This window comes from Tetranychus urticae, chromosome 3, assembly GCF_039701765.1.
Source record: "Tetranychus urticae isolate SD_2017Ah chromosome 3, NJAU_TeUrti_SD_1.0, whole genome shotgun sequence".
Classification (NCBI taxonomy): Eukaryota; Metazoa; Arthropoda; class Arachnida; order Trombidiformes; family Tetranychidae; genus Tetranychus; species Tetranychus urticae.
In genome coordinates, this window is record NC_142960.1 from 21,953,854 (window position 1) to 21,978,414 (window position 24,561).

General features: G+C 32.4%; 1 protein-coding gene and 3 long non-coding RNA genes across 6 annotated transcripts in view; 3 read left to right on the forward strand and 1 right to left on the reverse strand.

Moving 5' to 3' along the window:
• Positions 1 to 24,561, reverse strand: part of kcc (solute carrier family 12 member kcc) — a 56,308-nt gene that overhangs the window by 12,186 nt on the left and 19,561 nt on the right. The window contains exons 2-7 of one of the 3 annotated variants that reach the window (XR_003082768.2): positions 22,849 to 23,985; positions 15,610 to 16,258; positions 14,145 to 14,659; positions 11,753 to 12,554; positions 8,752 to 9,190; positions 7,742 to 8,316 (exon numbers count right to left, since the gene is read on the reverse strand). Coding sequence is in view for 2 of the 3 variants with exons in the window: in XM_089268878.1 (XP_089125004.1) it covers positions 8,199 to 8,316; positions 11,753 to 12,554; positions 14,145 to 14,659; positions 15,610 to 16,258; positions 22,849 to 23,985 (3,221 nt within the window). In the remaining variant the exon portion in view is untranslated. Of the gene's footprint in view, positions 1 to 7,741; positions 8,317 to 8,751; positions 9,191 to 11,752; positions 12,555 to 14,144; positions 14,660 to 15,609; positions 16,259 to 22,848; positions 23,986 to 24,561 lie in introns of those variants that run through there. The other 2 variants (XM_089268878.1, XM_015932268.3) reach the window with 2 other exon arrangements.
• On the forward strand, positions 6,971 to 9,042 carry LOC149093611 (uncharacterized). Its single transcript, XR_016199667.1, has 2 exons — positions 6,971 to 7,503; positions 7,576 to 9,042. It is a non-coding gene; the product is annotated as an uncharacterized LOC149093611 (long non-coding RNA).
• Positions 12,765 to 16,180, forward strand: LOC107364830 (uncharacterized). Its single transcript, XR_001569268.3, has 3 exons — positions 12,765 to 13,028; positions 15,014 to 15,243; positions 15,340 to 16,180. It is a non-coding gene; the product is annotated as an uncharacterized LOC107364830 (long non-coding RNA).
• LOC107364828 (uncharacterized) lies at positions 17,229 to 24,247 on the forward strand. Its single transcript, XR_016199665.1, has 4 exons — positions 17,229 to 18,326; positions 19,116 to 20,137; positions 20,488 to 21,267; positions 22,855 to 24,247. It is a non-coding gene; the product is annotated as an uncharacterized LOC107364828 (long non-coding RNA).

The following is a 24,561-nucleotide window of genomic DNA, read 5'->3' on the forward strand; positions in this document are numbered from 1 at the left end:
AAGCATTAAAGGAAATCGTTACGAATGTTGTACATAAAAATATCACATTATCAGATGCGTGTAAAAAGAGTCTGTTAAGATTTAAGCGTGCTATAATAGAATTTATTCATGATAAAAATAAAAAACGTGAAAAGAAACATTTGATACAATCAGGAGGTTATATACATTTCATGATACCAGCTGTACTTGAACTATTATCTTCCGTATTATCCGATGGAGCCTCTTAAAAAAATTTACAAAGTAGGCTCAAAAAGCAAGAACAATCAAGACGGGAACGGATTAGATTGCTCATCCATAAGTTTTTGTAAAATCAATCATATCATCGAAATAGCATTGAAACTTGCTGCCAACTCTTGTTATGACTCAAATAAGCGTTTAGTTTTCAATGGATCTCCACTAAACGGAACTGATATTGCTGGTCTCGTAGCGATTGCGATGTCTAATGCTAAAAATAATAACAAACAAAAAGGAATATCAGAATTCGTCTATGTCTTGAAAAAGATAGGTATTGATTCTAACTGGATTGAAAATAGTAATATAAGAGCAATGCTTTCAAATTGTTCAAAAGTGACAGATATCGTGGCGGAATCAAACATCAAAGGACCGTTAGTTTTGACAAATACCGGACCATTGATCGATATCGATGTAAAAAATTCCGATTCAGACAAAATCAAAGAACCGTTTCTGCATACGACTTCAGCAAAAATCAAAACACCAAAGTCAACCAGAAAATACGCCCCATATAATTTGGTAAAGAAAAATGGCATCTATTGGATTATCCCAAAATGAAATATTGAAATCAATCTACTATGATCCTAGTAGAGCTGGTGGATTCGCTTCTCAAGAGAAATTATATCAGGAGGCTAGGAAAGTTATCAACGGAATAACCCGAAGTGATGTAGAAGATTGGTTGAAAAGTCAGATAACCTATACTTTGCATAAACCAGCTAGACGAGTATTTGCTAGAAATAAAATTATTGTTTCTAAAACTGACGAAGAGTGGGAAGCTGATCTTGTGGAAATGCAAGAGTTTTCAAACGAAAATAGTGCGAATCGATACATTCTCACTGTAATCGACTGTTTCAGTAAATTTGCATGGGTCAGAGCTCTGAAAACGAAATCAGCACAAGACGTTACTGCTGCATTTTCAGATATAATTCAAGAAAGAATGCCTGCATCATTAAGAACTGATAAAGGTAAAGAGTTCACGAATAAACTCTTTCAAGATTTGTTGAAGAAAAACAACATTAGATATTATTCTTCTCATAACCCTGATATCAAATGCGCAATCATAGAGCGTTTTAATCGCACTTTCAAGAATCGCATGTTTAGATATTTCACATCAACAGGAAAAAGAAATTACATCAACAGACTAGATGATTTAGTAGCTGGATACAACAAAAGTTATCACCGGTCTATCAGAATGTCACCTATAGATGTCACAGATGCTAATGAATCAATCGTATTCAAAAATCTTTATGGTAAAGAATCTCTTCGTGATGTTTATTTTTCAGGCAAAGATACGTCAAAATTGAATATAGGTGATGAGGTTCGTATGAAATACAAGCTTGGTCCATTCGATAAGGCTTTCTACCCTACATGGACTGATCGTGTATACACTATTGCCAACATCGATAAAGCACACAAAATTTCATTACACAAACTTGACGGAGTTGATGACCATGGAAATAGAAAGTTTTATGGAGCAGAACTTCAGCATGTCAAGGCTGAGAAATACAGAATCGAAAAAATTATTAAAAGGAGAAGATATAAAGGAGAGATTCAATATTTCGTAAAGTGGATAAATTACCCTTCAAGTTTCAATTCATGGATCAATGCATCAGAAATAACAACTCTTTAACTGAAAATACAAAAATGATAAATTTTGTAGCGCAATTATTAACACTATTTACAGTTGTAATAGCAAGCCTAATCAACTTATCGTTGAATATGGGTGACCAGAGACTTTGGCTCACATTACTTTCAATGTCCTTAGGTTGTATACTTCCATCTCCAAAAATACCCAATAAAAATTCTTCTATTAGCAGAAATGCTAGTAACACTAATATAAAGGATGTTTCACAAATTGTTTTGTAAAACTCAGAAATATGCCTAACTCGTTCTATATCACGTTACCAAGTAACGTATACGGTTTTGATGAAAACAGAATTTCAGACTACACAACTCAGCTGCCTCAACCACTGAGATTATCAGGAGATTACTTGGTAGCGATGACTGAAATAACATATACTAAGAGTTGGTTCAATATTCCAAAAGGCTCCATATTTACGTTGCAAAACAGTAAAGGCGAGAGTATTCGCAAACAAGGAATTGCTCCTGGCTGTTATAGAACGATTGATGAACTTGTAGATGCAATCAATGATAGAATCATTGTTGCTTTCAGTTCAACAGGTACCTCACTTCCTTATCTCCGCCTGCATAAAATGAGGAAAAGAATCTCAATGTTTATTGGTAAAGATGCGAAAAAACTTGGTACCTACTTAAGACTAGGGCAAGAGCTTGAAGATTTATTAGGCTTCTCTAGTTTGCATACATCCTACGAGAGAGAGATGAGAGGGACAAGAGGAGAAGATATAGATATGAGTAATTTGCTTGATAAAGATAGTGAAAAACGTGGTTTTATCGAAACGAAACGAGAATACGATATTAAAGCAGGGATTCACTCATTAATGGCATATAGTGATATAGTTTCGCATTCTATAGTAGGTAATACAAAGGCCAACTTTTTGAGAACTATTGCTGTTCCAGATAACATTTCATTTGGTGAAGATGTCAATATTATTTTCAAAAAACCTTACTACTTCCCTGTTAGTATGCTGGATATTGATAAAATTAAAATCAATATAAAGGATGATAGCGGTCGCCCTATAGAATTTAAATTTGGACGTGTGTGTGTAACTTTACATTTCAAAAAAACATGGAAAGCTATTATATAGATCAGGCAAGTAATGGCACTGCGATACAAAGCTTTAACGGTATAAGGTATCAAAAGGGAGGTGGATTCTTCAGTACTTTGTTTACGAGCAAAGTTTTGCCTATTCTACGTTATTTAGGAGAAAAGGCTCTAACTACTGGTTCAGCTATCTTAGGGGATGTAAAGAAATCCGCAACCAATAGAATAATTGATGCGGTTCAAGATGTTGCCAGAGAAGCTATAAAAAGAAAGGTTCCGACTGAGGCAACTCAATCAGGAGAAGGTATAAAAAGAAGAAAACTTACGAAAAGATCATACATTGATAACTACGATTTCTTAAAATGAATACTGTGTCAAAAATGTCTAAAGAAGCATTCTTACCGGAATTGGATCTATTCACAATTCCTCCAATACAAAAGTCAGTTGAGCGAAGTTATGAAGTTCAATATAGACCTGTTTCAATACTAGGAACATCTAAAGTACTTGAATTCATAATTCCATCATCAACAAAGGAGTATCTTTTGCTACACGAAACTTATTTGTATCTTAAAACGCAAATTAATATCGAAAAACCAGGCGAAAAGGCAATTGATGCTCACGATTGGAGTAGTATTGTTCCAGCCAATAATCTTTTACATTCTATGATAAAACAAGTCCAAATTGAGGTAGGAGGAAAAGAAATTACGATGGCTAATTCCACTTATGCATACAGGGCATATCTTGAAAATCTCTTAGGGTTTTCTAAATCTGCAAAAGATTCCCATCTATCGACTGCTTTATGGAATGATGATAAGAGTGAACGATCTAATTTATTCAAACCTAGCGTAGTAACTGATAAAGAAAGTGCTGTCGTTGATTTGTACGGACGTTTACATCTAGATTTAACATTTCAAGGTAAAGCTCTATTAGGAGGGAAGTTACTCACAATTAAAATATTACTGAACGATCCTGATTTCTACATGACGTATGAAAAAGATATCAGAAATGTTAACTTGAAAATCATTGATGCAAGTATCTACGCGCACAAATTAATTGCAAACGAGTCGTTGGTATCAGCTCATGCTAAAGCATTAGCATTAACTCCAGCTAGGTATCCCATAACGCGAGTCGATATCAAACAAGCTACTATACCAGCTAATTCCAATGACGCTATACTGGATAATATAATTACTGGCCAACTTCCTAGGAGAATATTCGTGGTGATGATAGCAAATTCTGCATTCAATGGTCACACAACAGAAGATCCATTCTACTTCAATCACTTTAACTTATCTCATATGGCTTGCTTTGTTGATGGTGTTCAATATCCATCGAATCCGTATTCACCAGACTTCAAACGAAGTCTTTATGTACGAGAATATTCTGGACTATTCCAGGCTATGAATATGAATACGACGGATACCACTCTTAGCATTACTAGAAAATCATTTGCCGATGGGAATAGCATATTTGCATTCAATTTTGCTCCAGATTTATCACACGGAAGTGGTATGAGCGGATATGTGAACTCTATTAAAAGAGGCAGCATGCGTTTGAATCTACGTTTTGCTGAAGCTACGAGTGTAGCAATCACTGTGTTAATGTATTGTGAATTCGATAATTTGATTGAAATAGATGTTGAGAGAAATGTAACTACTGACTTCAAATAGGTTGATTTATTAATAAAATGTTTGACTTTGAAATACAGAATTATCTCATTAAAACTCGTGAATTTAAAGGTGTGTTTTCGCGTGATAAAATACCTCAGATAACATCTTATCCTTCTTCAATAATAATAAATACAGATAAATCTTACCAACCTGGCAAGCATTGGGTTGCTATGCATTTTCAAGAGAAACAATGTGAATATTTCGATTCATTTGGTTTGCCTCCTATGTTTCCTGAAATGCTTCATGCTATTGGCCAAAGAAAACTTATTTGGAATGGTCGATGTTTGCAACATCCATCATCGAGAAAATGTGGTCAGTTCTGTGTTGCATTTGTTAAGACAAGATCCAAAAAAGAATCTTATACCCGATTTATAAAAAAATTTAGCCCGAATACGAAAAGCAATGATAGGATTGCTGAGTATATATGCAGGAAAATATGATCACTTTACTTCATTATCAATCAAACCATGGAAGGTGACGGTCGAATAGTGGTAACAAATATCGTATTGAAATTCTGTTTACCTTTCGACATAGATTTGCATAAGCTTAAGGATCATTTCGAAAATACTGATTATCGTCCGAAAAGATTCAATGGCGCAATCGTCAAGACTAAAAACAATTGCATGTTAGTTTTTAGAAACGGAAAGGTCAATGTTGTTGGAAGCAAAACAGAAGAGAGTGCTCATGCAGCCATTGACCAACTTTGTGGAAAACTAGGTCATTCGAATATTAACTGCAAAGGACAGGTCGTAAATATTGTCGCGAAATCAACTCTAGGTCGTGCAATCAACCTGCAAAACTTAGGCTCAGATGGTGAGTTTGAGTATAATCCTGAGTTGTATCCTGCAGCATATTACAAGTTTGGAAAAGCTAAAGTTTCAGTTTTTCATACTGGAAAACTGATATTCACTGGATTCACTATAAGAAATGATCTATTTGATGCTCATGATGAAGTTAATTTAGCAATAAAATTACGATTACTTTAAAATCAAGTTTAATTTATCATTTTTAATCGGCATACATTACTGATATCATTATTACATAAAGGGCATTTAGATAGTTGAATGCTGCAGTCTACACATGCAATTGCATGATCACAAGGAGCGAATACGGTACCGATTTCATTACACATACATATTTTACAAGTATATCTGCTTAGATCTGAAGATGGTACTGGTAATTCAGTTAGCGGAGTTGTTTGCTGTTTTGGTGATTTTACATTATCCACAAATACTTGACCCCTTTTCAGGTAGAGGAAATGACACCGTGGAAAATAGTAAGCATGATTACCCCAAACATTGTCATTTAACTCCCACCCTGACAACGTTCCATTGCAATGAAAACATCGCGCGTGATCATATACTCCAGTGTAATAAAAACCGGCCTCTGCTAACTCTTTGGGAGAGATTATCTCAGGAATAGGCCAGTTTTTGAAACTAGCAAATCTAGCTGACTCTGAACGCATTGCAGTATTCTGAGGATGAACGAATTTGCGTCTACCCGTGTGAACCGGCAAGTTAACTAATCTAGCAGGGGATATTCGCCTCTGTCTTCTTGAAGGTCTATGAGCGGAATGCCATCGTCTATTTTGCGTTGGTGTGATCTGGGCATTTTGTTCAGCCTGTCGTTGTTCCTGCATCAATCGATAATGATATTGATAGTCATCGGGAACAACTTCTCCGGCTTCCTCTGGAGTTATCTCTTCAGTTCCTGCTCCATTGTTTCTTACTGTATCAATAATATCAGCTTCGTGTGAGGTCTGACTATTTTGTTCAACCTGTCCTTGTTCTTGTATCAATTGATAATGATATGGGTAGTCATCGTGAACATCTTGTCCGACTTCTTCCTCTGGAGTTATCTCTTCAGTTCCTGCTTCATTGTTTCTTACTCTATCAATTATATCAGATTCATTGGAGAACTGAGAGATAGGTATGTTACCTACATCGTCACCTCTTATGAAGGGACACATCGGTCTAGTCAATCGATGTTCTATCCAGTGCAGATCACGAATATACGACATATGATGCACAAGGTTACAGAATATGCAGGCTACACGTCCTAATTCTCCTGTATAATAAAAACCATCTTGGGCTAACTCACGAGCACTTTCGAAATCTGCTGTCCATGCCCGACCCATGATTGTTTGATAGGTTTCATATCTCACGCTTTCAGATAGTAAATCTTCTCTATTTGGAAGTTGAAATGACATGTTTACGAGTTTGTGAAGAAATGAATAAAGATCTTTGAAAACTAGTATATTTATACGCAAAATTTTCGTTTTGAAATTTTAATTTTACCGCGCAACTTTTCTACGCATTTCCCCCCCCCCCTACCCCCCCCTAAAATAGGCTCCACCTTTTCGTGGCGTTAGATACCCTTTACTACTCAAGTGACCACTAAAGAAGCAGGAAATCACAAGGATCAAAATAATGGAATGGAAAGGAAAAAAGATGTTGAATGTCTTTTCATTTTTTATCCCATGGAAGTAAACTTGACCAGCAACAGCAAAAACCCATTCCTAAAACATGAACATCAATCTATTGAACCTCGACCATTGATCTTTTGTTAAGATCAGAGAGTCAATAATTTTTCTTGCCAGTCTTTTCATCTTCTTGTGCTTTCTGTTTCTTATCCTTTTCCTCTTCCATTGTCTCCTTATTTTTTTTCATCTTTCACCTTCTTCCTCAAACTTCAACTATTTTATCCAGGTTGGATAATTTAATTTGATGATAATGATGATAAACATAACAACATCGATCAATGATCAACGTTAAGATGAAAGGATACATAAAACAAGAATACAGGAAATTTAATTGATTAATGTTGACTGAATGCTCTCAGTTAACAATTATTGTTGGTGCGAGAAAAAAAATACAACAATTAATTGAAAAAAGTCAACACAACCATGAATCAATTAAGGTACATTGAAACAGCATTAACATCTACTTTTTACACTGTATTTAAACGTTTTTTTTCATCCATCATTTTCAGATTATTATCATTTCCTGGAATCATTCCTAGGCTTGGCAATTCAGCTCAAGTAACCTGCTGATCTCAAACTCTACTCACCCAAAAACCTTGAAGAATCATGAACTAAAGTTGGAAATAAAATCTGAGATTCGGGAGAGAAAAAAAAATCACCAATTCAACAATAAACTGCCAATGTTAACTCAAGCTTTTTTGTTACCAGATAATATTAGATACAATTTTTTTTTATCTACCTTCTAAGGATCTTGATTGTCAATGGAGATACATGATACATAAAAGTGATAACCTCTCATGGTTAACACAGAAACAATGGTTACCATCTACAAGGGATGAATGGAGGGATAGTTTTTTCTGGTTAGGAACGCAAGCACAGATGATAAAAATGAGAACTATAGTGATTGAAAGATGAAGAGGAAAATGAAGAAAGGATCACCAGAGGAAAAGGAAAAACTTGGAACCAGGGAAAAGGAAAAGAAAGAAAAAAAATGTTGTGATCAACTAGGAAAATAACGATTATGAAGACTTGGAGAAAAGGGAATTTTTCTTCGCTGAATTACAACTACCCTTGGAGTTGGAGAGATGAGAAGCCAAAGGGAAAAATCGTTTCAGGTTCGGATGCGCAGAGGTTACAAACCAATGTAAGGATGGTGATAAAGTGAATCAAGGATGATGAACAATGCAATTTTAGAGTGCAAGGGAAAGAGTTTGATGCATATAAACATCATGTGCTGGTGGAGTGACACTCTAGAAAGAAAAAAAAAGAAAAGGTTCAGTACAAGAATCCTGAATCTGGATGGCAAAAAGAGAAGAGAAGTTAATAAAATGAAGATGAGAAATGGGATTATGTTTGGGTTAATGTTGTTAAAAATGGGAATGCAGAGTTTGCTGTATAACAAGTAACAGGGTATTGATGTAAGAAGTGTACAAAATAGGGAAAAGGTTTAAGTTGGTAATGAGAAATGAACCAAATGTAACTTTCATCATTTTCATCTTCACTTTTCATCTTTTTTTTTCATTTCAAATATCCATTAGATTCAGGGGAAAAAAGTGAGAACAAAAAATGTTTCAAACTGCTTTTTTTGCTGTGAAATTAACCTTGAAGTGTAATAAATTTGGCAAAACAAAAAGCTTTGAATCGTCTAGAACAAAATGTTACCATGAAATGGATATAAATCTTACCTTTACAGTCTTCATCTTGACCATCATTTTTCTTATTATTATCTTATTTGCTAAGGTTAATCTCATCGATTGGACAAAAGTTTTCTTATCCCAATCCTTTGAACTTTCTTGACCATTCCTTTTCTTCCTTCCAGGTTCAATCTTTCAATGTCATCCTTAAGCTTCCCATTTTTACCTCTGATATTTGTCCATTGTTTCACCTTTATATAAATGTTTTTAACCTTTCAATAGCAATACAATTGTCATCAAATTAGGGATCACAATTATTATTAAATTTTCTTTAGCTATTAACTTCTGTTTTCCGATCCAATTCATTTCAAATGTCAGGCTGAATGTAATGATAGAAACTGTTTGTTTTTGGTGAAAAAAAAGTTGGATCTTTAAACTCAATCTGATGCTTCCATCAATCAATCAAACGTCTTAACAAATTATCATCAACCTAATAATAATAAACAGTAATAAATGTATATTATTAACACATAGAGGAATTAAGAAAATAATTAAATGAGGAAAAAAACAGCTAATATTTAATTTAATTTATGTGCTCCTGTTTAACCCATTTTTCAAAATTCATTATTTTAACTAACCTTCATTCAATCATGTTTATGTTTAACAATAATCAGTTTTCATAGTAAATTAAACACAGTAAAATGTTAATTTTTGATAAACAACAATATTAAGTGAAAAAATCTAGTCTTGAATTTACTCGAATGCAATCCGACAATTAAAATGCAATTTCCTTGAAATGAAATACCTTTTCAAATTGCAATAATTTGACCAAAAAGTGAATTGAAAAATTGCTTTTTTCCCACCAAAATGTAATGAAAATTTATCTCTAGAAGCATCTCTCAAAGATCTCGATTGAACTCTGTTTTTGAACTCGAAATTGAACATTTCACCAGCAAATCCCAGAAGCATTTGCAAGTTGAAAGCATTTTTGTTTATAATCATCTCACCGTTTAAATCCCAAGCGAAATATAAAAGCAAAATTACTATTCACTTTGAATCCATTTTTCAGTGAAAAATAAAGTTGAAGAAAAAGGAAAAACTAAAAAATGTTAAAAAGCGATTGAAAGGCAAACTCGATAACTTATGTCCAATCACGACCATAATAATAACAGTAGTAATAGACGGATATCTAGTTTCAAGGGGAACATTGAAAGAGACCAAAAAGATCACCTTTAAAGGTCAAGAATCTGGATGAATATGTAATATGAAAGTGAAACCTGAACCTATCAATATTGATCTTCAATCAGGTTTCACTTTTTCCTTGTTTCATTGACTGGTCAAGTTAATCGTAAAGATTATCATTGTTGTCATTATTATCTTTTCAATTTTATCCTCATCACCATCATTAGGTTCATTATGTGATTTCAACTATTATTATGAACAGATATTATTATTGTCGTCTGCGTGTTCATAAACTATCTGAGTGTTCGTGTAAATTCATTGAACATTCACTTTTTACAGACAGACAAATGAAACTCTACCAAGCTAATTATTGGTTTATTGCGTGATAATCAAAAAAAATACAAGAAACACACAAAGGTTCACAAGTTCAATTCAGGTGTGATCAATGTTCATTTGTTAATCTTTTTTATCTCTTCCTCATCATAATCATCATTCACCATGGAATTAATCTCAACATCTGAACAGTTTATTCTCATCATTTAACCTTACAGGTTCCATTGTAGCCAACATCAAAGGTTTCCACCTTCAACATCATCCTATACATCATCTTATTCATCATTTTTATTCATCCTTCTGATGATATTTTAGGGTTTGGGTGAAACAAAAAACAAGAATGTGAAGTTAATAGAATCTCATGTTTCTCATGAGAATGCTGAATAATGGAGAAATTGAAACTATCATTAAAACAATAATACATGTGAATATGTATCATGTTTAAGTTGATTCAACCGAGTCAAATATGATTATCACTTCAATATCAACTTTGATTATCAATTTAACCATAAAATTGTGAAAATAATTAGTTCAAATGAGTTACCAATGAAAGCCAATCGTTGTTAATATTGATGGACCATTTTAACCCAAATTGTAATTTCAAACTGTGCTTGGTATTAATAGTTAATGATGCATTAGTAAAAGGTTTGATTGACATTTCGTGTTGACCAGTAAATAGTTGAAGTGCGTATTTAGTTGATTGAACAACAAAGTTAACATATTAATAGCTGGACATTATTACAATGATAATTTTGTTTAATCGGATGTTATTGCATTATTGTTATATGCAAATAAATTGTAAGTTAATATTTGTTTCTTCCGTGGTTCATTTGATTGTCAGGTTGACCAAAATTTTCCTCAATATCACAATTCCACGATATTTCAATCTGACTGTTATTGTTCACTGATTAATTGGATAAATACTGCATACTATTCAGTTTAATATTAGATTTAATCAGATTACGATGATGATTCATTGAAACGAATGTTTTACCGGATTATCATGTTTTGTGTCTGGAAAATAGATCATTTTGACTCAATCTAAATGATAATTAATGATTTCATGATGCAAAAATTTTTTCAATTTAACGTAAGTAACTTTAAACATTATTGCTTTTCACTTTCCATGAAAGCAATTTTCTTGAATGAGCTAAAGTCTTGTATAATACGTATTATGAAAAAATGCTTTTTTTGTTCACAAAGATTTGTAGTAAAATGAGCTTTTTGGAATAAAAAAAAGATGATTTACTGGTTTATCGCATCTTGTATCATTATATAATTTTGTTGTTCACTAAACAATTTAGCAACATCTCAATAAATCAATTTGCACATTTAACCAAAAAGTTAAAATTAAAGGTTTTTTTCTGTAGCAAAATTGTAACAGTAATCATGATGAGATCTTACAGATCAATCTTAAGGCTATGATGTGTTACGAGGTTGAACAGTTTTTTTAAATTTCTGTCTAATAACACAATTCTGATGTAATCAGCATTTTACACATGAAAATGGTGATAGAAAAAAGAACGATAAAACTCACGGTTTAAGGTTTAGGAGTTTATTTGTTTCCAAAGGTGGAGGAGCATTTTCATCTTGATTTGGCACATTATCCAATATATTTTTGTGTTTCCTTTCCGGCGACCCTGGAGGTGTAGCCTGGGAAACGGTAAAAACTGGTTGTGATGGTATAATATCGACAACCGTGGCAGTGGGACCAAAAGTGGTTGTAGTTGAAGGTGGGGAAGACGGATCAGAGGTGGTTGGATTGGAAGTAGTTGATGATTTACGTCTGGTAGCAAAACGAACTGCCTTGGCCACTGTTCCACCAGTTACATTTGAAGATGAACCTGAATTGGCTTCAGCAGCAGCTCTGGCCATTTGGCGTAACATTTCGGTACGCTGTTCCATTCGAAGGGTACGTTCATAGGTATATTGAGAAATATCGGTGTCATTAAATTCAATCACCTCAACAGAGGCTTCAATACGGATAGCGTATAACCAAGCTTTAAGGTCTTTCTTCATTTGTATTGAATTATCTTGCATTTGGGCAACAGTAAATACCCGTAGTTTACAATTTTTCCAAACTTTGTTCTGTTTCAATAAGAAGGGCAGTAACATGAGCATTCCACCATCATGGACTATCCACCAAACATCAATAAATCCAGTTAAACCTGGTGAAGTCGTCTCTGGCCATTGATCAACTCCTTTTGGAATAAGTAAAGCATTTTTAGAGGCAGTCACATTTCTAATTGTTTGCAAGAAGACATCCACTTTACTACTGTTCATCGATTGTCTCCAACCATGAGGCCAACCAAGAAGTACTGTATTATGCTTTAATCCACCTATTTAAAATCAAATCAAATTAACACAAATAGTTTACAATTTAACCAAATATATACAAAAAACAAAAGATATAAAGTTGAAAATAAAAGATAAACTCTGACTTAACCCAAAAAAGAGGGGAAAGCAAAGAGTTTTTTGATTGGATCAAAAAGGCGGTAAATCAGTGTGCATGGTAACGTGATTTAATGGCACAATGGCTTCAATCAACTTGATAATCATCTTCATTTATCATCGGTTGATTAACAATGTTATTGTTTCCATCATGTAAATAATTGAATGGTGACTTTTTGGATCAATATACATATATTATTCAAATGATCATGTTACAATTTATCCTTGTTTGTTTGATTTTCTGGTTAACATATGGTGAATCACTTAGGTTTTTTTGGCTACAAGATTTGAATTTTCCGGTAACTCGCAGCTTTTTTCACATCATCCTCACTAATGGGTTAATTTTTTGTGACCGTTGCAACGTAAGTATGATTTTTTTATTGATTTTATCCATCAGGTGATGTGTATTCAGGTTAACATTGTCAAACCTGGTCAGTTTATTGATGTGACAACATGTTTTCCTGTTACATATTATCACGGTAGTTTGCTTGAACGGAGTAACCAAGAAAAAAGAAACGAGACTAAAATTGATAAATGATGTTATATCAATCTTCTACTTGCTTTTTTCACCCTCATTTTCCTGTTCCTCTTCTTCTCCAAATTTAACCTGTTCTTCATGACTGTGATGATGGTTATTTTCACCATCATAATCATTATGATCATTCCTAGCAATACCTTGTGTAATAAAAAATTTCAACTACTCAAATAAATGGAGTTGCAGTGAAAAAGTGCCATGAAAAATGGATGAGAAAAGTTGTAATAGAGGAAAGCTTCTTACATCAAACTGTATACAAAATTATTGTTCAATTTCATTTGATCCTAATTAGAGTTGATACATAGTTGTGTCCATTTACTGGTACAATAATTATTGAGAATATGTCCATCAAAGAAGTGATCGATGAGATGATTAACCTTGATCTCGAAACTCGTTCAACATTGTATCAATCAATCCATCAATCCAAGCCAAGTTTCAATATACAAAAATTCAAGTTATCACTTACACTTGCAAAGATCACTTTCAAGTACAAACTTGATCAGTTTTATCAACCAGAAAATAGTGATTAGACTTGACAATATCAATAAATATACAACATGTAATACATTTAAAAACATTCAAATTATTGAACTAATTAGGGTTTCTGTTTTTACCAAAATTGATATAAATTGCATCGTAAGACAATTTATCTCAATTTAATTTCTATTTTCCACTGAAATTCAAAATGTAACAAGTTCCACTATTAATATTGATTATAATTATGTTTAACCAAGAAAATGCTTTCAAAAATTGTAACATCACCAGATGAGAAGCCTTTAGTATTTACTAAATATCCAACCGAGTTTTGACCATTTCTTGCCATTAAACCTAATTTTTACTCGAGTCTTCTGATGAAACAATCACATTTGATTGTTGGATACTTAATACTGAGTAATTGAATATAAAATAGGAAAATGAAAAATGATTTGAATATGAAACTTACCTAAACCAGCTGATTGAATGTAATATGATAGACCATCAGCAACATTATTTGTAATTAGTACATTAACAAAACCTTTAACCTTTTCCTCGTTCATTGCTTTAACAATTGTTTGTTTGGCAGCTGAAGCTCTTGCCTGAGCTTCAATTGAATTTGTATTTCCATCTATACAGGTACAGACCAGGGTTAAACCTTTACCAGCCTTTAATTGAGCCACAAAAGTTAATAGATTACGTTTCTTGATGATCAACTCATCACCACCAGATAATTTCAACAAAACCATTATCTGAGGTCGCCAATTTTTGGTGTGTGGTGGAGCATCCTCCAACCTTAACAATGAATATCTGGCCGCTGAAAGGGCTAAACCCCTGAAACCATCGCCCCACTCCTTTTCAGCTCCTCGATATTCAATATATTTATATACACAACCAGCTATAATTATTGCTGATAAAGCATAATACCAAGATGAAATAAACATAACAAATAAACACAGGAAAACTCCTGTCATTGATAATGACCTGAAATGAGACAAAAAATAGACAATTAAATGTTGATTCTGACTTATAATACTGTTCAATCATGAAATTCAAGAAGCCTAAGGTAAATAGGAATCCAATAATGGTATAAATATCAAATGTTACATTGGTTATGATTACATTGGGGAAAGGTTGATTGCTAATTACACGTTAAATTGATCATATTTGATTTCTTTTTCTTTCCAACTGATCATTTAACTTATTAGTGTTTATAATTAGTTGCAATTAATTGTATTACTTCTACTATAATTACTTGGTTGTTCAGATAATAATGTTTACTCCAATTTCCAATCAGTATTCTTATAATCTTTTTTATTCTCATTCCACTTTCAATAGGTTTCACCTTAACTCATCTGGTACTTGAATATTATTTCAACTGCTTTCTACTGTTCGCCAGACAAATTGTATTTCCATCTTAATCTAATGGAAAACTAATGGAGTGGATGGAACCATAATTTAAAAGGTTAAATCAAATGATGATGATCACAATCAAGAGCCAAAAATGACTTTTGTTTACATTTTATATTGGCTAATGTATGCACCAATGCGCTTTCAAATAGGACAAGGTAAAAATGTATTGTAAAGCACTTACATGAGCTGAATAGGTAATGCATAAATTTATTTAACTTTTTTTGTTTTCCTTACACTGTTTTCACTTTTAGATTGGAAATGATTTTCATTTGAATTTATCGATTGCAGCTGACAAGATATGCGTCTGAAAACATTCATATTACACCATTAAATACGGAAAAGATCTCGACTTTTAGACTGATGGCTTCACCGAGAGACTAACTTTAAATTTTGGGTGAAAAAATGGATTCATTGATTGAAAATCATCAAAATTGCGATCTTTTAAAACCTGGATTCCTTGAATTTAATGACTTCTGATTTTGATTGTGGCTTTTATTTAAATATATGGTGATGAGACTTACCAATGATAATATTTGAACCTTGGCCTCCAATTTGGTGTTTTAAGAAGTGATTGAAGGGTGCAAGCAAGGTTGACAAACATGTAACACATTAAGAAAAACATTGTCAAAATGGGTGCTATAAAGTCCAAATTACCAATAAGAAGTGCTGCCCAGGCGATTACAGTTGTTAACATGAGGGCACGAACAGGTTCACCTCGGGAATCCATGACGGCAAACCTGTTGAGAAAGGGAATGATTCCATCATTGGCAATGGCCTGAATGAGACGAGGTGCTGAAGTAAGGGATTGAAGGGCTGCTCCAAGGGTTGAGAAAAGGGCTCCGAAAACAATTAACTTTGGATAAGGCCAAGCAACCAGGGTAACAGCCAGTTGGCCTCCAGCACAATCTCCAAATTTATCACGAATAAACAAATTATTGAAGCAAGCTCCAAAGAGTACAACCGAGGAAAGGTAAACAAAAGAGGTTGTCAGTTGAGCAGCAATGGTTCCTACTGGGATTGATTTTTGACCATCAGCCAGATCACCTGAACGATTGGAACCAGCCAAGATTCCAGTACAAGAAGGAAAGTAAACGGCCACAAAAAATGTAAACGATGTCGTTAAATCAACAAATATATTTGAATAAGGTGGCAATTCCGGTGGATAACGAGCTATTTGAGTAATCCATGGATTGAAATTGAACAGAGGAAAAAATGAAAACAATAGTAAAAACAATTAGTACAGCTTTAAATATAATCCGCCATTTGGAGTTAAATTTAGGTTCAGATTTAGGTGTAGGTTCAAATTTTGGATTTAGTTTCAGGTTTCAAATTTACTTGTCTTTTCCTGTTCAATTATCATGGTTCGGTTCAATTGATTAACTCTGTTTATTTTTAATTTAATCCTATCATGGAAATAATCTTGGAGTCTTTCTTGTTGACAGTTAATTTGCCAAAAGTGAAACCAGAAAACAACAATTAGGTTTGAATATGTTGACCAGGAAAAATTAATGAAACGTTAAAGTAGCCCAAATAACCAGATTATAATACTATTAGACTGTGATTAATATTGATAATTTTGCTTGATTAATAGTTCAACATACAGAGTCAAAGGTGATGTTATTAGGAAAATGATTTATGGTATAAACTGTTTCATGAATTTGATTCAATAGCTGATCTGCTATAAATATAAATGTATTTACCTTTAATTTTCTTCTTTTCTCTATTTTTTCATTTTTAGATGGATAAATTGGTGTTCATTTAATGGCTAAATCACATTTTCATTCAACCCTTTTCATCATTAAAACTGTAACATTTAATCACAAGGAGCAAAAATCCTTTCAACACTTGAGCCATTTGATGATTGTGACAACAAATTGAAACCTGAAAAGACAATATATAACAACCGTTAAGATGAGCCGTGAAAAGGTTGATCACTTGAACTTAATCAACAATTGAGAGTATAATTAATCAAAGGAAAAATGAACATTCATTGAAATAACTATCAATTATCAAGTAAATCTGTTTAAATCCTGGAATCTCTTTACTTCGGAACAATTGAAATTCTGTCAACCTTAACCAAGTCAACATTAATAGTTAAAGCCTCAAAGGGATATGCAAATCAACTTGAATTATTAATATAGTTAAAGGTAAATAAACTTAATCAACCAATTGATAATTTCAATAAGGTTCAAGTTAATCAATTTACAATTGTCAAATTAAAGGTTCTCTGTAAAACCATTTCTTGAATTAAATTGTAAACCTAACTATAAAAGCCATTTACCCAAAGGTAGACAATTTATCGATTACAAACTAAATCAATTGCTCATCAAATTTAGTTTACAATTTAATGAGTTAACCATCAATTGGAAAGGAAATAACAAATCAATACAAATTTAAAGTGAAAGCTTTTGATTGTCATCTTTCCTCGGCGTAACTGACTTTGGTTAGTAAAATGTTTGATTAAATTGAATTGAACGTCACTTTCAATCAGTAATTTGATTAAACAACAATAATTTAACATTTGTTAATTACTTGGAGCAAATTATAAATGTAAAAAGCAGTTAAATGAACTATAAATGATTGACTTATTTGAATAAGTTGATTCATTAACCCAAAGCAACCAGAAAAATAGGCTAAAGTGTATTACCAGGGTAAATGAAGAAATTGTATTAACATTAATTGTTAAACTAAAGGTAATCACCATCATGATGCTTCATTGTATTATCAAGAGGATGACTGAAGGATGAAATGATGAATGAGCTTATGTATAAAAGGATAACTCTGAGTTTCTCATCAACTTTATTGAATTGAATCCAAAGGGAACCTTATTTTTACCAGTAAATCAATAGACAACTTCAATTGGAAATGTTTCATAAACTAGATTTGCTTCATCACATTGTATTGAAATTGTTAATTTAAAAATAAGCCTTTCTTGATAACCTCAATAATTTACAATATCTGGTTCAATTGGGTTTCTTGGTGGTAACCCAATTGAAGATATTAAATAACCAAAAATGGATTGTTTAATTTTCAATCATATTTTGTATAAGTCTTGATTATGTGAGCATAAATAATCATAATCCATGTTGTCTTCTGGTTATAACCAGATAACCTTTTGGGTTAACCTAAAAGGAACCAGAAAATACATTATTCCAACCAGCTTCACAGTTTAATCTTTATTTGCTTTCTTTTGTCTCTCCATCCATTGTCTTGGCTTTTTAATTGATATTTAATTGTGGTTGAGACAACTTCAATTTTTTGTGTTCACCATTAACATAACGTATATTCATTAATGTTTTAATTTCTCTTCTGATTTATTTTAACAGTTCAACTACAAAGTATTTTTTCTAAATGGTTTCTCATCACCTAAATCACTGCCTAGTGTACATTTGTTAAATGTATTAACTCTTATTGGTTTATATTGGTTGTGCTTATATTACTGGGACCAAAACATGAGAGAAGGTATATTAAGATCCCCTTTAATCAAAGAACTCGTAAAGAGTCCACACAAGAATAGAACTCGTAAAGAGTCCATATAATAAGAGAACTCTTGAAGAGTCATATCTGTAGAAAACTGAAGTTTTGACCTTGAGCCATGCTTCATATGACCTTAAAAAACTAAATCACTTACACATCCTAATTAGATGTGAGGAGGTGAGCGAGTGGAAGAGGGAATGCCTGAATGACGAGGAATTACAGATACCGAAGGAGCTAAAAGATTGGAACATAAACCTAATGGAATCGAAACAACGGAAAGTATCAATCAAATGGATGAAATATATTATTACAAAAATGGAAAAACAAAGAAAAGACAACCGATGGTCACCCTCAGAAAGCATGGAAATCTAAACCAGGATTTATAATATAATGTACCTGTAATTTCATTGTAACAATCAGTAAATCATTATAAAAATTTCTTTAATGTAGAGCCATAAGACTACACCAGGGGACAGTAACAGATTATATATCTGTAAAGCTGTTCAGTCATTGTATGGCTTGCTTGTATTTCTATACATTCTAAATAAAGGTCTTACTAATATAAATTAAAACTACCATCCATTATGATTTTATATGGTCCACTGGTTAGTCCAACTTAATTGCTATTTGTTATTTTGCTTGATTCTGGTGATTAGTTATTATTATATCAATATTAACAGCCAGCTAATTGCAACAGCATTTAACAATTGTCACTATCAAAATGTTAACAGTCTTACAGGCTGGAAATTGATATTCTGATATGAAAAACATGAAATTTTTACGAAACAAATTTGTAGATTATTCTGAATCTAAATTGCATAAACTGTACATTGAATTCCCATATTTAGCAGTAATTTAATTTGGCAAGGAAAAAAGTAGGCTTGTTATTCAATTTGACTAAATAACTGATTGATTGGGAAGATGGAGAAGAGAATGATGAACAAAATAATTTGATGAAGATGGAAGGTAAATTTAGTTTGATTGAGTTGACAAGACTTTACTGAATATTGATTAGGACGAAGTACCTTTACTCTGAACAAGCAGTAAACCAATTCACTAGTCTTTTGGTTCCAAGTTAAATTGACTTTAATGTTAACGTAAAATGATCCAGTTTAAGATTTTGATTCTGGAGCAAGAAAATTCTCGCAATCACAGTAAAAATTTTTACCAAATGTAAAACATTTCAATAACAGTAAACATCCATTTGATTGGCATCCGAGATGTTAGTTTTTACAGTCACACAATTTAACAAATAATGCAAAATAGTTGTCATATTATAAATCTAAATCTTAATACACAATTTTACAATCAAGAAATTGTTTCAACACATTAATTACAGTTATGACCAGCTGTTTTTAAGAAACGCCATCTCTCGTTAATTTTACACAAAATAATGACAATTGATTTCTTGACAACGGTTTTACATCTATTAATTTGATTGCTGCAACTAAATGAATTTTTATTCTTAATCAATATTTATAACATCATTAATATTAACAGTTGTTTAGTTAATATCATCCATTAATGGTCAATTTTTTTTTCAGCAACCCTATGGACTCATAATGTTAAAAGGTAAGGTTTAGCTTAACCTTTCTAACCTATTCTAACTTTCCCTAAAACCAATTACTTATAGACCTAAAGCCATTTTTAGTTGACCATTAACAGATCAACAGATAATCAAATTCAAACTACAATATATTGATTGACAAAATCAATGAGCCAAATAATTGTAAAAAAAGATTTAAAGTAATGAGTTAGGAGGAATAAGAAATGTAACAACGTTTGGTAATCGTATGCGTATTAACATAACCATAAGGTTTCCAATGCAGTTTTTATTCTGTCATTGAATAGATTTACAATTTTGTTTTTTCTTCTTCTTCTTTTAACCGCAATAAATTCTGACAATTTTTTGTCTTTTCCAGCTCAACTGTGTCATCATCAAAACCCTGTAAACTCAAAATGTGACTTCTAAAACTTCAGGTATTCGCTTCAAAGAAAAAGTGATGAACATGATAATGAGAAGGAGGAACATAGGAATCATCAAAGGATAAAGAGGTGAAGCTTCTGGAGACAAGACAAGACGGAAGAATGAAAAAAGTTCAAGTGGATAAGCTATTACATCCTAATGAAGTTTTTTACATCCAAGATGAGACAAAGAGAAAAATTTTCAAGAAATCGAGTAGACAAGAATGCTGTTAACCATGGAAACTATTGAAAGGATTGAAGCTTGAAGACAAGATGGAGAATCGTGTGGATTACTTTCCTTGGAACGGTTTACATTGATAATCTGATTCATGTTGATGATCATTTACAATCAAGTTACTCTACAATCACCTAGTGGATCAATTTATGTAAAATATTTTATCGATTCTTGATTCTGCTATTGGGTTGGCCAATAGTTGCGGTTGTTTTTGATCTCATCGATCTTGGTTTAATTTTAATAATTCATACAAATTGGTTGGTGAACAAACAATGAGTTATCAGAAATTGAATTATAAAATGTTGGAGAATTGAAAAAGAAAGCAAAAGGAAATTCAATTCACTTGAATTGAAAGAAACAAAGAGGAAACAAAATCACAATTTCATCCTCCATCTTCATTATCGTAATGATAATAATATAAATCATCATCATCCTCCCCATCATCAACATCAACATCATTATCGATAGTGATGGGAATAAAATCAGTTTCACTCTTGTTCATGTAAGTTAAATTTTCTTACCAATTTAAATTGTATCTTCAAACCTAATCAAACTGCTCTAGGGTAGGAAATGAGAAATTTTTTGAGTGTAAATAATGTTCCATGAGGAGAAGCAAGAGAAAAGGAAAAATTGAATCGTTGAATATGAATCAAGAATTGAATTTTTTCTCTTCATGATAACATGAAAATATTTAGAGACATACTCAGAGAAGGTTAAATTTCAATTGGCCAATCGAATAAGGAAATGATGATAAGTAAGAGGAAGATGATGAAGATGATCATGTTGGCATAAAAATTATTGATTTAAAAGATATAAAAGTATAAGATGAAAAAGATGAAAGTTCTTGGAATAATCTGAGCTTTTCTTTTTTTAATATTGCTCTTTATTTCAATTTAAGTTAACAATTCAAGAGTTTGTTTCAACAATTGAATGAAAAAGAAGGGAAACTTTCTGAGTTTTTTTTCATATCAAATGTTGAACATGCCTGCAACTGTATGCAAAATTATCATTTGCAAAATCCTGAATAACATGAGAAATGAATGTAAATCGATTATAACAAGAAGCCTTCTTTGTAAGCAAGTTTCACTCCAAGACTTGAATATCAAATATTCAGGTTCCTTTTCAAGCTTTTGATGAAAATTCATTTGATAAAAGCTCACAATAAGAGTCAATTAAACCTGTTATCGACATTTTCATGGATTGATTTAATTGACTTGCCATAAATATTTGCTAAGAAAAGGTGATATCTTTTTTAGTCAAGTATCTTATTATCATATTATATTATTATCCTTAAATGATTATTATCTGAGTTACTTCATCAGATCATTTGACTGTTTTTTTTACAAACCTATTTGCATGATAAAATGATATAACACTTGAATGGCCAGATAAGCTCAAGATTTTGTTATCATTGTTTGCTTATCATTCAAGATTATCATCAAAATGATGGTTAATATAAAGTGAGGAGGACAAAAATTTCAACTATTACCATCATTATATTGAGTATTGTATGATATTCATTCATTGAAGGGTTAGGATAAAGAGTTATGAAGAGAAGGCAAGGAAAACAGTCAAAGGAATGATTTTTGTTATGATATTAAATAGATTCTGTTGGGGTCATTCTTGGCATAACTTATAATATTTTCACATAACTCTCGACATTTCCATGATAGACAATGAATTCTCATTAAAAAATATCACCTCTTTTCCCCTTGCTCATTAGAAAGGTGAACAAAAATAAATTGAAAAATTAATTCTTACTCGATATGACATAGAGTTATCAATTGAAATGAACCTTTCAAATGATATGAAAAATTGAACAATATTGATTTAATGGAGAAGCATGAGAAATAGTTGATTGGATGAAATTGGGTAAAGTTTTGAAATGGTGAAAATAGAAGGAAATGAAGAAGAAAAAATTGTCAGGAAAATGATAATGAAAGGATAAGAAAAATGAATATTTAAGTGAAGATGAATTTGACAGTTTGAAGAAGAGTAATGAGGATAAATGATGAGAAGGTAAATATGAATAATGTTAATTTTGTAATAACAATATTTGATTAAAGTATCTTTTTTTTCTTACCGTCAGGATCCATGGTAACAACATCACCTTTCTCCCTGAAACGGAGGGCAAGATTTTCTTTGATTACTCCAGAAGCAATACCGGGAACTGAACGAGCCAATTTAACTTCATGATTCTTAAAATATGGATCACAATCCCAATGGGGCTCAATCATGGTACCATCAATTTCAGATCGATGCTGTAACCGTATATCTAAACGTCTATTGTACAATCCAGGGCCAACCTTTACCTGATCTGGTTCGGTTACACTTTGATTGTGGAAAACACAGAAAACATGCCAAATGGAATCCGGATCGGAAGAGTTTTTATTGCAATTTTTGTACCCTGTATTGGACATTATCCTTGACCCAACCATGCAAAAAGTGTCAGGAGTACCATTATAGTTGATGAAGACTCCAAAATAGATGGAAAAAATGGACAACAAACAAACAGCTAAAGCAAAGGGTGCCACTTTAGATACAAATTTAACCCCAATGAAAACAATGATTACCGAAACAATCAATATCATTGTCCCATAAAATCTTATATTATGATATAAAACGGATTGCTCATTGAGATCACCGAAAAGAGCTAATTCGGGTGTAATGTATTTAAGTATAATCTCAATGGCACCAGCAATGTACATGGCTCCAGCAACACCGGTGGCAAGGAAGAATAAAACACCCACAGCTCCACCAAATTCAGGACCCAGGGCACGGGAGATCATAAAGTAGGAACCACCAGCGGGCACGATACCATTGGTTGCTATGGCTGAAAGAGAGATTGAGGTACAAAAGGTGACTGAACAACAGATGAAAACAATGAGAAAAGCTGCTGGAACACCGGCAGTTCCCACAATCCAGACCATTCTGATAAACAGGATAACACCGAAAATATTTTGAATACATGGTAAATAGACACCAGCTATGGTACCTAGTTGAGCTCCACCACCGCCACCGCCACCTCCCTTTGGTGTACCATTGGGATCGCCTTCTTTGGTTGTCAAGGGTAGATAATTATAATTGGCTAATTTGGATAAGATGGTTGACACTGCTGGCCGTTCATTGGGCTCTTCGCCATACAGATACATATTTTTACTAGATCCTTCTTTATCTTCCTCCTTGGAAAGATCCATCATCATGGTCTCACCCTTTTCATCTAGTCATTAAAATAATGAAATAAATCAAAGAGTAAGATTAATGTTTATCATTTGGAAACATTTTGTTTTACGAGCAAAAAAAGCAAATTCGTTGATACTTTTTTCAACCCTTCAAATAGATTCTTCAACCATTTTCATCATCATTAATACATTTTAATACATTTTACAAACTGTATTGATAAATATAGCCTGTAAATACTGTCTATCTTTCAGCTTGTTAGTTTGTATTAACAACAATTACATTTACTTTTTTATTTTGAATCATTTGCTTCTTCTTTTTTTCTTGGTAAACTCTTTTAATAAGACATCAAAAGCTTGTATAGATGATACCTGCTACTATTATTATTACACTCATCTCACTGTTATTATGATTATTGTTAGCATTATTATATATGAATGTAACATTTTGTGTAACCATCGACTATTATTATTATCATTAGTAAATGATATATCGTATACATGACTCAACTGTAGTGGATATAAAATTTATCAATAACTAACGAGCCTCTGAATAACATATTGATAATATAAGGAGGAAAATATTTTCTCATTTCAAATCATCAACATTATCATTA